At 41.2% G+C, this 14,701-nt stretch overlaps 1 protein-coding gene across 1 annotated transcript in view; it reads right to left on the bottom strand.

Moving 5' to 3' along the window:
* The window catches only part of agmat (agmatine ureohydrolase (agmatinase)), a 25,477-nt gene extending 16,130 nt beyond the window's left edge, over positions 1 to 9,347 (bottom strand). The window contains exons 1-3 of the mRNA XM_061902234.1: positions 9,014 to 9,347; positions 5,460 to 5,662; positions 4,051 to 4,099 (exon numbers count right to left, since the gene is read on the bottom strand). Of these exons, the coding sequence (XP_061758218.1) occupies positions 4,051 to 4,099; positions 5,460 to 5,662; positions 9,014 to 9,291 (530 nt within the window). The 5' untranslated portion in view covers positions 9,292 to 9,347. The remainder of the gene's footprint in view (positions 1 to 4,050; positions 4,100 to 5,459; positions 5,663 to 9,013) is intronic.
* Between the last annotated feature and the right edge of the window lie 5,354 nt (positions 9,348 to 14,701).

Here is a 14,701-nt window from a genome sequence, read left to right as displayed (position 1 = left end):
AATATAAATATATATATATATATATGTATATATATATATATATATATATATATATATATATATGTATATATATATATATATATATATATATATATATATATATATATATATATATATATATATATATATATATATATATATATATATATATATATATATATATATATATATATATATATATAAGGCTTCATGGTGGCAGAGGGGTTAGTGCGTCTGCCTCACAATACGAAGGCCCTGCAGTCCTGGGTTCAATCCCAGGCTCGGGATCTTTCTGTGTGGAGTTTGCATGTTCTCCCCGTGAATGCGTGGGTTCCCTCCGGGTACTCCGGCTTCCTCCCACTTCCAAAGACATGCACCTGGGGATAGGTTGATTGGCAACACTAAAATTGGCCCTAGTGTGTGAATGTGAGTGTGAATGTTGTCTGTCTATCTGTGTTGGCCCTGCGATGAGGTGGCGACTTGTCCAGGGTGTACACTGCCTTCCGCCCGATTGTAGCTGAGGTATAGCGTCCTCTACAACTTGCCGTCACGTCCGCTTTTGCTCCATACAAACACACACATAATATATGCAGCTTTTACACACACATAAGTGAATGCAATGCATACTTCATCAACAGCCATACAGGTCACACTGAGAGTGGCCGTATAATCTACTTGAACACTTTTACAAATATGCGCCACACTGTGAACTCAAACCAAACAAGAATGACAAACACATTTCGGGAGAAAATCTGCACTGTAACACAACATGAATAGAACAGAACAAAAACAACAAAAAATGATAAAATAAAATCTCCTGATGATTGAGGGAACCCCTCATGAAACAGTTCTGTAGAGATGAAGTAGTCTTGTGATTTTCCCCACACATACATATTGCGCTCTACCACGGTATCGAGCACTATTCTTTGGATAATCCAATCAAGATATATATATATATATATATATAAGGCTTCATGGTGGCAGAGGGGTGCGTCTGCCTCACAATACGAAGGTCCTGCAGTCCTGGGTTCAAATCCAGGCTCGGGATCTTTCTGTGTGGAGTTTGCATGTTCTCCCCGTGAATGCGTGGGTTCCCTCCGGGTACTCCGGCTTCCCTCCGGGTACTCCGGCTTCCTCCCACTTCCAAAGACACGCACCTGGGAATAGGTTGCTTGGCAACACTAAAATTGGCCCTAGTGTGTGAATGTGAGTGTGAATGTTGTCTGTCTATCTGTGTTGGCCCTGCGATGAGGTGGCGACTTGTCCTGGGTGTACCCTGCCTTCCGCCTGATTGTAGCTGAGATATAGCGTCCTCTACAACCTGCCGTCACGTCCGCTTTTGCTCCATACAAACACACACATAATATATGCAGCTTTTACACACACATAAGTGAATGCAATGCATACTTGATCAACAGCCATACAGGTCACACTGAGGGTGGCCGTATAAACAACTTGAACACTTTTACAAATATGCGCCACACTGTGAACTCAAACCAAACAAGAATGACAAACACATTTCGGGAGAAAATCTGCACTGTAACACAACATGAATAGAACAGAACAACAACAACAAAAAATGATCAAATAAAATCTCCTGATGATTGAGGGAACCCCTCATGAAACAGTTCTGTAGAGATGAAGTAGTCTTGTGATTTTTCCCACACCTACATATTGCGCTCTACCACGGTATCGAGCACTATTCTGTGGATAATCCAATCAAGATATATATATATATATATATATACATACATACATACATACAGGTGCTGTCCATATTATTAGAATATCATGAAAAAGTTTATTTATTTCAGTCATTATATTCACAACGTGAAACTTACATATTTTATCAATTCATTACACACATAGTGATATATTTGAAATGTTTAATTCTTTAAATTTTGATGACTAGTACTGACAATTACTGAAAATCTCGAATTCAGTATCTCAGAAAATTAGAATATTAGTTACAACTAGTACCAAAAAATATTTTTGGGGAAATGTGGGCCAACTGAAAAGTATGAACATGGAAAGTTTCAGCATGTACGGCAATCAATACTTAGTTGCAGCTCCTTTTGCCTGAATTGCTGCAGCGATACGGCGTGGCATGGAGTCCACCAGTCTGTTGCACTCCTCAGGTGTTATGAGAGCCCAGGTTGCTTAAATAGTGGCCTTCAGCTCTTCAGCATTGTTGGGTCTGGCATCTGGCATCTTCCGCTTCACAATACCCCATAGGTTTTCTATGGGGTTAAGGTCAGGTGAGTTTGCAGGCCAATCAAGAACAGGGATACCATGGTCCTTAAACCAGGTACTGGTAGATTTGGCACTGTGTGCAGGTGCCAAGTCATGTTGGAAAATGAAATCTTCACCTCCATAAAATTGGTCGGCGGCAGGCAGCATAAAGGGTTGTAAAACTTCCTGGTAGACTGCTGCATTGACCCTAGACCTCAGGTAACACAGTGGACCAACACCAGCAGATGACATGGCACCCCAGACCGTTACCGATTGTGGAAATTTGACACTGGACTTCAGGCAACGTGGATTCTGTGCCTCTCCTGTCTTCCTCCAGACTCTGGGACCTTGATTTCCAAAGGTGATACAAAATTTACTTTCATCTGAAAACATAACTTTGGACCACTCAGCAGCAGTCCAGTCCTTTTTGTCTTGAGCCCAGGCGAGACGCTTTTGACGTTGTCTCTTATTCAAGAGTGGCTTTACACAAGGAATGCGACAGCTGAAGCCCATATCTTGCATACGTCGGTGCGTGGTGGTTCTTGAAGCACTGACTCCAGCTGCAGTCCACTCTTTGTGGATCCCCCCACATTTTTGAATCTTTTTTTTTTGACAATGCTCTCCAGAGCGCGGTTATCCCTCTTGCTTGTACACTTTTTTCTACCACATCTTTGTCTTCCCTTTGCCTCTCTATTAATGTGCTTGGACACAGAGCTCTGGGAACATCCAACCTCTTTGGCAATGACCTTTTGTGTCTTGCCCTCCTTCTTTAAAGTATCAATGGTCACCTTTTTGACAGTTGTCAAGACAGCAGTCTTCCCCATGATTGTGTGCCATACAGAATCAAACGAGAGACCATTTAAAGGCTTTTCCAGGTGTTTTGAGTTAGTTAGCTAATTAGAGTGTGGCACCAGGTGTCTTCAATATCTGACCTTTTCACCACATGCTAATTTTCTGAAATGTTGAATTTAGGGTTTTCATTAGTTGTCAGCTATAATCATCTCCTTTTTGGCAAAAAAACACTTGAAATGTATCAGTCTGTTTGGAATGAATGTATACATTCTACAAGTTTGACTTTGTAAATGGAATTAATGAAATAAATCAACTTTTTCATGATTTTCTAATAATATGACCAGCATATATATATATATATATATATATATATATATATATATATATATATATATATATATATATATATATATGTATATATATATATATATATATATATATATATATAAAGATATAACTTTGTATTATAGGTTACATAATTATTTATATATCCTACCGATATTGGAGCCCTGAGTACTGTTCGATATAATACATGCACAAGTGCTAATTATTTTTTTGGCAACACTTAGCGGTTACAATAATTTATTAAGCTAATGACGTCATAAGTGGAGTGATCCAGACACGTTTGTTATTGGATACAATTATAAAACGCTTCTTTCTGCCTTGGGGACTTCGAATCTGTATTTAATATTTGTTTATATTGACAAGTGTCCTGTTTTAACGGCATTATTGTTCAATGAAGGACACTACAGCTTGTGCTAATCCGATACTTGCTATTTTGCTTGTATCAGATCGATAAGCAATATCAATATCATAATGAGACAGCCTTAGTTATAAGTATCACTACATGATGTCTTTTTGCTCTTTTTTCTGGAATTATTACTTGTTTTGTTTGATTTCACTTCAACAATATACTGCGGGACAACAAAACTGAAACAGTGGGGCCCGAAAGGCTCCAGGGCCACACTTTGGACACCTCTGATATGGCGCATTTTTTGACACTTAAAGCATATTCACAGTAAAAATACATAACAATAAGACACTTACTTTTCAGCAACGGCTTGCAAGATAGGATATGTAATTGTGTGATCTCCACCTACGGAAAACAAAAACTAAAATGTTGACACAATATTCGAAAAAGGAGTTTTTGAACATGTGGAATTAGTCTCACACAGAAAACATACAAACCCCAAACCCAGTGAAGTCGGCACGTTGTGTAAATTATAAATAAAAACAAATGTAGTCATTTGCAAATCCTTTTCAACCTATATTCAATTGAATGGACTGAAAAGATAATATATTTAATGTTCCAACTGGAAAACGTTGTTGTTTTTTGCAAATATTAGCTCATTTGGAATTTAATGCCTGCAATATGATTCAAAGAAGCTGGCACAAGTGGCAAAAAAGACTGAGAAAGGTGAGGAATGATCACCAAACACTTATTTGAAACATCCCACAGGTGAACAGGCTAAATGGGAACAGGTGGGTGCCAAGATTGGGAAAAAAAAGCAGCTTCCATGAAATGTTCAGTCATTCACAAACAAGGATGGAGCGAGGGTCACCACTTTGTGAACAAATGCCTGAGCAAATTGTTTCAGAACAACTTTTTTCAACAAGCTATTGCAAGGAATTTAGGGATTTCACCATCTGCGGTCCGTAATATCATCAAAAGGTTCAGAGAATCTGGAGAAATCACTCCACGCAAGCGATGATATTACGGACCTTTGATCCCTCAGGCGGTGCTGTGTAAAGGATATCACCACATGAGCTCAGGAACACTTCAGAAAAACCACAGTCAGTAACTACAGTTGGTCGCTACATCTGTAACTGCTACTTAAAACTCTACAATGCAAAGTGAAAGCCATTTATCAACAACACCCAGAAACGCTGCCGACTTCCCTGGGCCCGAGCTCATCTTAGATGGACAAAGTGGAAGTTCTGTGGCCTGAAGAGTCCACATTTTAAATTGTTTTAGGAAACTGTTGAACCAAGAGGAAAAGAACCATCTGGATTGTTATAGGCGCAAAGCTGAAAAGCCAGGATCTGCGATGGTATGGGGGTGTGCTAGTGCCCAAGACATGGGTAACTTACACATCTGTGAAGGCACCATTAATGCTGAAAGGTACATACAGGTTTTGGAGAAACTTATTTTGCCATCCAAGCAATGTTACCATGGACGCCCCTGCTTATTTTAGCGATACAATGCCAAGCCACGTGTCACAACAGCGTGGCTTCAAAGTAAAAGAGTGCGGGTACGCCACGTGTCACAACAGCGTGGCTTCAAAGTAAAAGAGTGCGGGTACTAGACTGGCCTGCCTGTAGTCCAGACCTGTCTCCCATTGAAAATATGTGGCGCAATATGAAACGTAAAATACCACAATGGCCTCCCGTGAAATCTTATTAAAAAGCTTTTAATTTTTTTTGGTGAGTTCCGGATGCCACAAAGACACACTCACCCATGGTGAGAGGGACGCAGCCCGAGGACACGACGTCTCTGTAGGCGTCCCTGATGCGCCTGCACGTGTCTTTCAGGTCGTACACATTGACGTTGACGTCTCCGATGTCCGCCACCACCAGGGACTCGAAAGGGGCGGCGCGGGTGCCGGCGTTATAGGCCCTCAGCATGGACGATTCCACTCGGATCTGCCGGGGACCGAACCTGACCAGAGAGTCCAATATCCAGGTACATGGGAAACATGGTCATGTTTCATAAGCTGTGATGCACCACAAAAATGTCAACACAAATATTGATAGGTTCAAAAGTGCTAAAGCTCGCTATTTTTTTTACTGTTCAAACTTTGTGTGGTGTTACAGTGACCAAAAAATAAAAATATACTTGTTAAATAAAAACAAACCACTTTTCTATGAGTTGGGAAATTGTGTTAGATGTAAATTTGTAAATCATTTTCAACCCATATTCAGTGCTATGCTACAATGACAACATATTTGATGTTCAAACTGATAAACATTTTTTTTGTGTGCAAATAAACATTAACTTTAGAATTTGATGCCAGCAACACGTGACAAAGAAGTTGGGAAAGGTGGCAATAAATACTGATAAAGTTGAGGGACGCTCATCATACACTTATTTGGAACATCCCACAGGTGTGCAGGCTAATTGGGAACAGGTGGGTGCCATGATTGGGTGTAAAAACAGCTTCCCAAAAAGTGCTCGGTCTTTCACAAGAAAGGTTGGGGCGAAGTACACCCATTTGTCCACAACCGCGTGAGCAAATAGTCAAACAGTTTAAGAACAATGTTTCTCAAAGTCATTTGCAAGAAATTTAGGGATTTCAACATCTACGGTCCATAATATCATCAAAAGGTTCAGAAAATCTGGGGAAATCACTCCACGTAAGCGGCGTGGCCGGAAACCAACATTGAATGACCGTGACATTCGATCCCTCAGACGGCACTGTATCAAAAACCGACATCAATCTCTAAAGGATATCACCACATGGGCTGAGGAATACTTCAGAAAACCACCGTCACTAAATACAGTTCCTCGTTACATCTGTAAGTGCAAGTTTAAGCTCTACTATGCAAAGCAAAAGCCATTTATCAACAACATCCAGAAACGCCGCCGGCTTCTCTGGGCCCAAGATCATCTCAGATGGACTGATGCAAAGTGGATAAGTGTTCTGTGGTCTTACGAGTCCACATTTCAAATTGTTTTTGGAAATATTCGACGTCGTGTCATCCAGACCAAAGGGGAAGCGAACTATCCAGACAGTTATCGACGCAAATTTCAAAAGCCAGCATCTGTGATGGTATGGAGGTGCATTAGTGCCCAAGGCATGGGTAACTTACACATCAGTGAAGGCACCATTAATGCTGAAAGGTACATACAGGTTTTGGAACAACATCTAAGCGCCGTCTTTTTCCTGCTTATTTCAGCAAGACAATGCCAAGCCACATTCAGCACGTGTTACAACAGCGTGGCTTTGTAAAAAAAAGACTGCGGGTACTTTCCTGGCCCGCCTGCAGTCCAGACCTGTCCCCCATCGAAAATGTGTGGCGCATTATGAAGCGTAAAATACGACAGCAGAGACCCCGGACTGTTGAAGGACTGAAGCTCTACATAAAACAAGAATGGGAAAGAATTCCACTTTCAAAGCTTCAACAATTAGTTTCCTCAGTTCCCAAACATTTATTGAGTGTTGTCAAAAGAAAAGGTGAAGTAACACAGTGGTGAACATGCCCTTTCCCAACTACTTTGGCACGTGTTGCAGCCATGAAATTCTAAGTTAATTATTATTTCCAAAAAAAAAAGGTTTTTGAGTTTGAACATCAAATATCTTGTCTTTGTAGTGCATTCAATTGAATATGGATTGAAAATCTATTCTGTTTTTATTTACCTCTAACACAATTTCCCAACTCATATGGAAACGGGGTTTGTAGTTCACCGCACGTCAATGCTTGTTAAATAAAACCTCTGCCTAGTTTTTAATGAATACCCAGTCCTATTACGTTACTGTGTTTTTATGTTGGCAATTATGGTGGTGGTTGGAGAAACATGTGTTTTTAAAAGCAGTATTGATTGAGCTACATTACACTGTGTTCCTGTAAATGTTATACGTTATGTCAAAGAACTAAAAAATCAAAAGTGTCAATATTTTGGTTTAAGAATCGATATCAGAGCACAACGATCTGGTATCGGCGGTATGTCAGTATCGATCCGCCCATCGTTACCTAAAGGCCTACTAAAACCCACTACTACCGACCACGCAGTCTGATAGTTTATATATCAATGATGAAATATTAACATTGCAACACATGCCAATACGGCCGGGTTAGTTTACTAAATTGCAATTTTAAAATTTGCGCGAAGCATCCTGTTGAAAACGTTGCGGTCTGATGATGCGTCCGCATAACGTCATGGATTGTAACGGACATTTTGATCCAGCACCGATCCCAGCTATAAGTCGTCTGCTTTAATCGCATAATTACACAGTATTCTGGACATCTGTGTTGCTGAATCTTTTGCAATTTGTTCAATTATTAATGGAGACGTCAAAGAAGAAAGATGTAGGTGGGAAGCGGTGTATTGCGGCCGCCTTTAGCCACACAAACACAGCCGGTGTTTCCTTGTTTCCTGGTTTACATTCCCGAAAGCTGATGGTGAAGCTTTAGAGGGGTCAAGCGAACATGGCTACCTACCACATGTCAACCGGCAGGTTTCGTTGAGAAAATGGTGGTATTAAGTCGGCTCTTACCGCAGTTATGAGCGGAGAGCTTGCGTTGCGCCTCGCCTCCTGCAGCTGCGGTCTCTCTTGCCTCCTCCCAATGGCCGCCCACGACCGTCGGATGCTTCCACATTGGAGGAGGGGGGAAAAAAAAACCCTCAGCCCTTGTCCAGAAACGTGGCTTCCATTGAAGACACTGGCGGTCACTACACCCGTGGCCACACCCCTCCGACTTTCAGGTACGACCATATAATCTCACTAAAACACTAGTCACACAATAAGCAGATAAGGGATTTTCCTGAATTATCCTAGTAAATGTGTCTAATAACATCTGAATCCCTCCCACTGCCCTAGTCTTTTTTTTTCTTTTCTAGTCCTTCACTCTAACTTTCCTCATCCACGAATCTTTCATCCTCGCTCAAATTAATGGGGAAAACGTCGCTTTCTCGGTCCGAATCGCCCTAGCTGCTGGTGGCCATGATTGTAAACAATGTGAGGATGTGAGGAGCCCTACAACTCGTGACGTCACGCGCACATCATCTGCTACTTCCGGTACAGGCAAGGCTTTTTTATTAGCGACTAAAAGTTCAGAACTTTATCGTCGATCCTTTCAGCACAAATATGGCAATATCACGAAATGATCAAGTATGACACATAGAATGGACCTGCTATCCCCGTTTACATAAGAAAATCTCATTTCAGTAGGCCTCTAAATCTATTTTAATTGAACAAATGCAGCATTATCTACAATCAATGAATAAACGCCCCTGTTGTGTATTAACAATACATGTTGCTGTTGCGTAATGCCAATATGATATCAGCACCTGGCTCCTGGTCTGTTGGAGGTTCCAGTATCGATAGGGACGCCAATGAAGGCTGCATCCAGGCCCGCCATCTGGTTCGAATAAGGCAGTTTGGCCATCGTTGGGATCCCGGAAACCCTCGCCACGAACTCGGCGCTCGGTGGAACATTGAAGCTTTTACCGGAGTTTGGTCTGCTGGGGTTCGGACGTAAACATCCACAAGCAGACGGCCGAAGTGGCCGAGAGAAGAGGAGGAGGCGTGAGGTCGACCACGAAGAAAACACAACTTTGTTCCACATGTTGCCGTTCTAATCTCCCTCTCACAAAGTTGACCTTTACACTGTACTGAAGCAGACAAACAGGCGATTCAGAGGGTCATAAAGTCTGCACAAATAAATCATCGGCTGTCCCCTGCCCTCACTGAAGGATTTACATGACTCCCGTTGCCTCAAGAAAGCAAAAAAACATCACCAAAGACAGCACACACCTTGGCTTCCACCTGTTCGACCTGCTACCATCGGGCAGGCGCTACAGGTGCCTCAGAGCCAGAATAAACAGGTTCAGAGACAGCTTCTTTCCCAGAGCTGTCACCATGTTGAACTCTAACTTATAATCAATCAATCAATGTTTATTTATATAGCCCTAAATCACAAATGTCTCAAAGGACTGTACAAACCATTACGACTACGACATCCTCGGAAGAACCCACATAAGGGCAAGGAAAACTCACACCCAGTGGGCAGGGAGAATTCACACCCAGTGGGACGCCAGTGACAATGATGACTATGAGAAACCTTGGAGAGGACCTCAAATGTGGGCAACCCTCCCCCCTCTAGGGGACCGAAAGCAATGGATGTCGAGCAGGTCTAACATGGTACTGTGAAAGTTCAATCCATAGTGGCTCCAACACAGCCGCGAGAGTTCAGTTCAAAGCGGATCCAAGACAGCAGCGAGAGTCCCGTCCACAGGAAACCATCCCAAGCGGAGGCGGATCAGCAGCGTAGAGATGTCCCCAACCAATACACAGGCCAGCGGTCCATCCTGGCTCCCGACGAGCGGTCCATCCTGGGTCTCGACTCTGGACAGCCAGTACTTCATCCATGGTCATCGTACCGGACCCCCTCCCTTGTGGAGGGGGGGACATAGGAGAAAAAGAAAAGAAGCGGCAGATCAACTGGTCTAAAAAGGAGGTCTATTTAAAGGCTAGAGTATACAAATGAGTTTTAATGTGAGACTTAAATGCTTCTACTGAGGTAGCTGTTACCGGGAGGGCATTCCAGAGTACTGGAGCCCGAACGGAAAACGCTCTATAGCCCGCAGACTTTTTTTGGGCTTTAGGAATCACTAATAAGCCGCAGTCTTTTGAACGCAGATTTCTTGCCGGGACATATGGCACAATACAATCGGCAAGATAGGCTGGAGCTAGACCGTGTAGTATTTTATACATAAGTAGTAAAACCTTGAAGTCACATCTTAAGTGCACAGGAAGCCAGTGCAGGTGAGCCAGTACAGGCGTAATGTGATCAAACTTTCTTGTTCTTGTCAAAAGTCTAGCAGCCGCATTTTGTACCGACTGTAATCGTTTAATGCTAGACATGGGGAGACCCGAAAACAATACGTTACAGTAACCGAGACGAGACGTAACAAACGCATGGATAATGATCTCAGCGTCTTTAGTGGACCGAATGGAGCGAATCTTAGCGATATTACGGAGATGAAAGAAGGCCGTTTTAGTAACGCTTTTAATGTGTGACTCAAAGGAAAGAGTTGGGTGGAAAATAATACCCAGATTTTTTACCGAGTCACCTTGTTTTATTATTTGGTTGTCAAATGTTAAAGTTGTATTATTAAATAGAGGTCGGTGTCTAGCAGGACCGATAATCAGCATTCCCGTTTTTTTGGCGTTAAGTTGCAAAAAGTTAGCGGACATCCATTGTTTAATTTAATTAAGACACGCCTTCAGCTGACTACAAGCCGGCGTGTTTGTCAGCTTTAGGGGCATGTAGAGTTGGGTGTCATCAGCATACAAGTGAAAGCTAACACCGTATTTGCGTATAATAATAATAGTTCACTCCTATACAATATCCCGCCCTAATACCCTACTGTGCAATACTACCCTTCGAGTGTAATACGTCCGACACTGTTTGTTATTTATTACTTCGGTACACTGTAAAGAAAAATTCCATTTTTATGGTTAATTTACTCTAAAATTTCTACTGTAATTTTTCCAATTTTCTAAATAGGTTATAAAACTGTAGAATTGAATATATTATCTGTAAATAAACAAACCGCCTGTTATTTTAAGTAATATGCCAGTAATGACAAACTATGTATATTTCTTTTTTTTTTTGCAGAAAAATACCATATTAATAATACATATCATTTTCTGTTTTCTCAAATTACTTTCAAATTCATGTAAAATTACAGTAATTAACTTTCATTTAATATGTAGCATGTTATATAAAAGTCTATATCCGTCATGCCGTAACTGTGGATGTTTGTGCTTCCTCGATGCAAGGATGATGTGGGACGAGTCAGGCATGAATGTAAGTACATTTTTATTTGTTACTAAAACACAAAAGGCAAAACAAAAAGCACGCTTGATGGCGGATAATAATCTATGCTAAAACGTTGACAAACAAAAGATGCCAACCAAGAGGTACAAAACTTGGCTACAAAAATACAGACAGGAAAACAAAACATCTGCTCGATGGCATGAAAGACGATAAACTATCAACTTAAACTTGCACTGTGGCAGAACTATGAACAACTAAAACCAAAACACTTAGACCAAAGCAAGGGGCATGGATAGCAGGGTGCGTAGCAGGTAATCGTGAAGGCATGAAGCAGAATGCAAAAATCCCAGACTGATGGACAGAAAGAAAATGACTTAAGTAGAGGCTGTGATAATTAGGAACAGGTGCAGGACTGAGGGCAGGGGCGTGACTAGGAGGGCAAGGTGAAAATCAATGAGTAGTCATGGTAACAAAAACAAACCAGGAAGTGAAAAAACGGAACATGAGTCCAGAAAACAAAACAGAACATGATCAAACATAAAACCAGATTTACAGGCGTGACAATATCCATACTAACAATCTAACAGTTTTATATGTAATTTTAAGGAAAATCTTATTTTTTTTATATTTATGTGTATTTTTATATTCAAGTTGAAAAATATTTTTGGCCTGTCATGTAGAAGTACAGACTCATTCTATCAATTTGACATTTTTCTCTGTAATATGACACACGCTTGTGACTGCAAGACATACTTGATCACAGCCAACAGCCATACAGGTCACACTGAGGGTGGCCGTACAAACAACTTTAACACTGTTACAAATATGCACCACATTGTGAACCCACATCAAAAAATAATGACAAACACATTTCGGGAGAACACAAAAGAACAAATACCCAGAATGCCAAGCAGCGCTACTCTTCCGGGCTGCACCCCCCGCAACCACCAAACCCCGCCCACCTCAACCGATGCACGAAGGGGTGGAACTGCCAGCTTTGTCACTTCATTAAAGTTGGTTGATCGTAATAAATTGGAAAAACTCTGTAGAAAAAAGGTACTTTTTCTGCAGAACTGTTTGCATCGTCGCTTTATTAAAGGTGGTTGATCTTAACAATTTAGTAAAAATCTGTAAAATGTCGATATTTTTCCGAAAAACGTTTAATGAAAATTTCTGTAAAAATAATGTTTTTGAGGCAGCCGTAGCTGCCAGTAGATTACCGTTTTTTTACAGAATTTTTTTTTTACAGTGTTCTCTTGTCTTGTTCTGTATATTGTACAGCATTTTGTATTTCTATAGTGTTTTGTATATTGTACGGGATTGCTTATTATTTTTATTTAGTCTGTTTATTTCAATTGTTTGTTTTTTTCCCTTTATTACCTCTTGTGTTATTTATTTTACCCCATATTTGTTCCCACTACCGCATTTCGAGTTGGAGTCTTAAATCTCGTTTTATGCAAATATAATGACAATAAAGTCCATTCTATTCTATTCTATTCCAAACGGACGCCGTGGGCGCAAATATGTGGCGCTATTCCAGCGGCTATGGATAAAGTTTTGATTTTATATAGTAATGAATGAATGAATGAAATAAGTTTATTTCGGTCATATAATCAATCAAATCAATCAACCATTTTGTGGGACGAGCCAGGCGTGAGTTCAGGTACTAAAATACAAAAAGGCAAAACAAAGGACGCACTCGGTGGCGGATAATAATCTATACTAAAACTTCAAATAAAAACAGCACAATGGCATGACTATCTTCAAATAAACAAAAGATACTATCAAATATACACAATAAACCAAAAACTTGCACTGAGGCAGAAAAATACAAAGATCTTACGTGGCGTGGTGAAAAAATAGCTGGCAGCGTGGCAAGGCATGAAGGTTGGCAAGGCAAGGTAGGTGTGTGGTTGTGGTGAGTAAGCTTTAGCAGTATGCAAGCAAGCAAAGTTCCCACACCGATGAACAGAAAGCAAATGACTTAAATAGTGTCACACCTATGGATCATGTTTTGTTTTGATTTTGGACATTCAGTCACGTTTTGCACTTCCTGGTTTTGTTTGTTTCCATGCCAACCTGTTAAGTTTCCACCTGGTCCCCTTAAGTCGCTCCCCGATCCTCAGCCTCTCACACCTGTTTTCTATTACCACAGCCAGTACTTAAGTCATTTGCTTTCTGTTCATCATTGTGGGAACTTTGCTATGTGCATCCTGCTTCATGCCTTCACGATTACCTGCCATGCACCCTGCTATCCATGCCCCTTGTTTCGGTCACAGTAAGTGTTTTTGTTTTAGTTGTTCATAGTTCTGCCACAGTGCAAGTTTAAGTTTATAGTTTATCATCTTTCATGCCATCGAGCAGGTGTTTTGTTTTCCTGTTTGTATTTTTGTAGCCAAGTTTTGTACCTCTTTGTGAGCGCCCTTAGTTCGATTATTTTTGTATTTTGTATTCAAACAAACCATGTACTTACACTCTTGTTTGGCTCGTCCCGTATCCTCTCTGCATCGAAGGAGTAAACCAAATCCAAGTCCAAGCCTGACAAATACTAGCTGTGGTAATGAGAAACAGGTGCAGGACTGAGGGCAGGCGTGTGACCAGGTGATCAGGTGAAAACTAATGGGTTGCTATGGAAACAAACAAAACCAGGAAGTGCAAAACGGGAAACAAGAGTCCAAAAAACAAAACATAACATGATCAAACATAAACCCAGATTGACAGGCATGACAATACGTAAACAATCATACACATTTACACACAAAAGAAATAAAAAAGAATGACCGAAAAAGGAATAGGCTGAAGCCAAAGTTATATTTGCCTATCCTATACCTTCACTGAGAAGGTATTCGACCGTGTCCCTCGGGAAGTCTTGTGGGGAGTGCTCAGAGGGTATGGCGTATCGGACTGTCTTATTGTGGCGGTCCGCTCCCTGTACGATCAGTGTCAGACCTTGGTCCGCATTGCTGGCAGTAAGTCGGACACGTTTCCAGTGAGGGTTGGACTCCGCCAAGGCTGTCCTTTGTCACTGATTTTGTTCATAACTTTTATGGACAGAATTTCTAGGCGCAGTCAAGGCGTTGAGGGGATCCGGTTTGGTGGCCGCGGGATTAGGTCTCTGCTTTTTGCAGATGATGTGGTCCTGATGGCTTCATCTGGTCGGGATCTTCAGCTCTCACTGGATCGATTCGCAGCC

Source organism: Nerophis ophidion, linkage group LG06, assembly GCF_033978795.1.
Source record: "Nerophis ophidion isolate RoL-2023_Sa linkage group LG06, RoL_Noph_v1.0, whole genome shotgun sequence".
Taxonomy (NCBI): Eukaryota; Metazoa; Chordata; class Actinopteri; order Syngnathiformes; family Syngnathidae; genus Nerophis; species Nerophis ophidion.
Note: the sequence above shows the minus strand (reverse complement) of the source record. Positions and strands in the feature narration are given on the sequence as shown.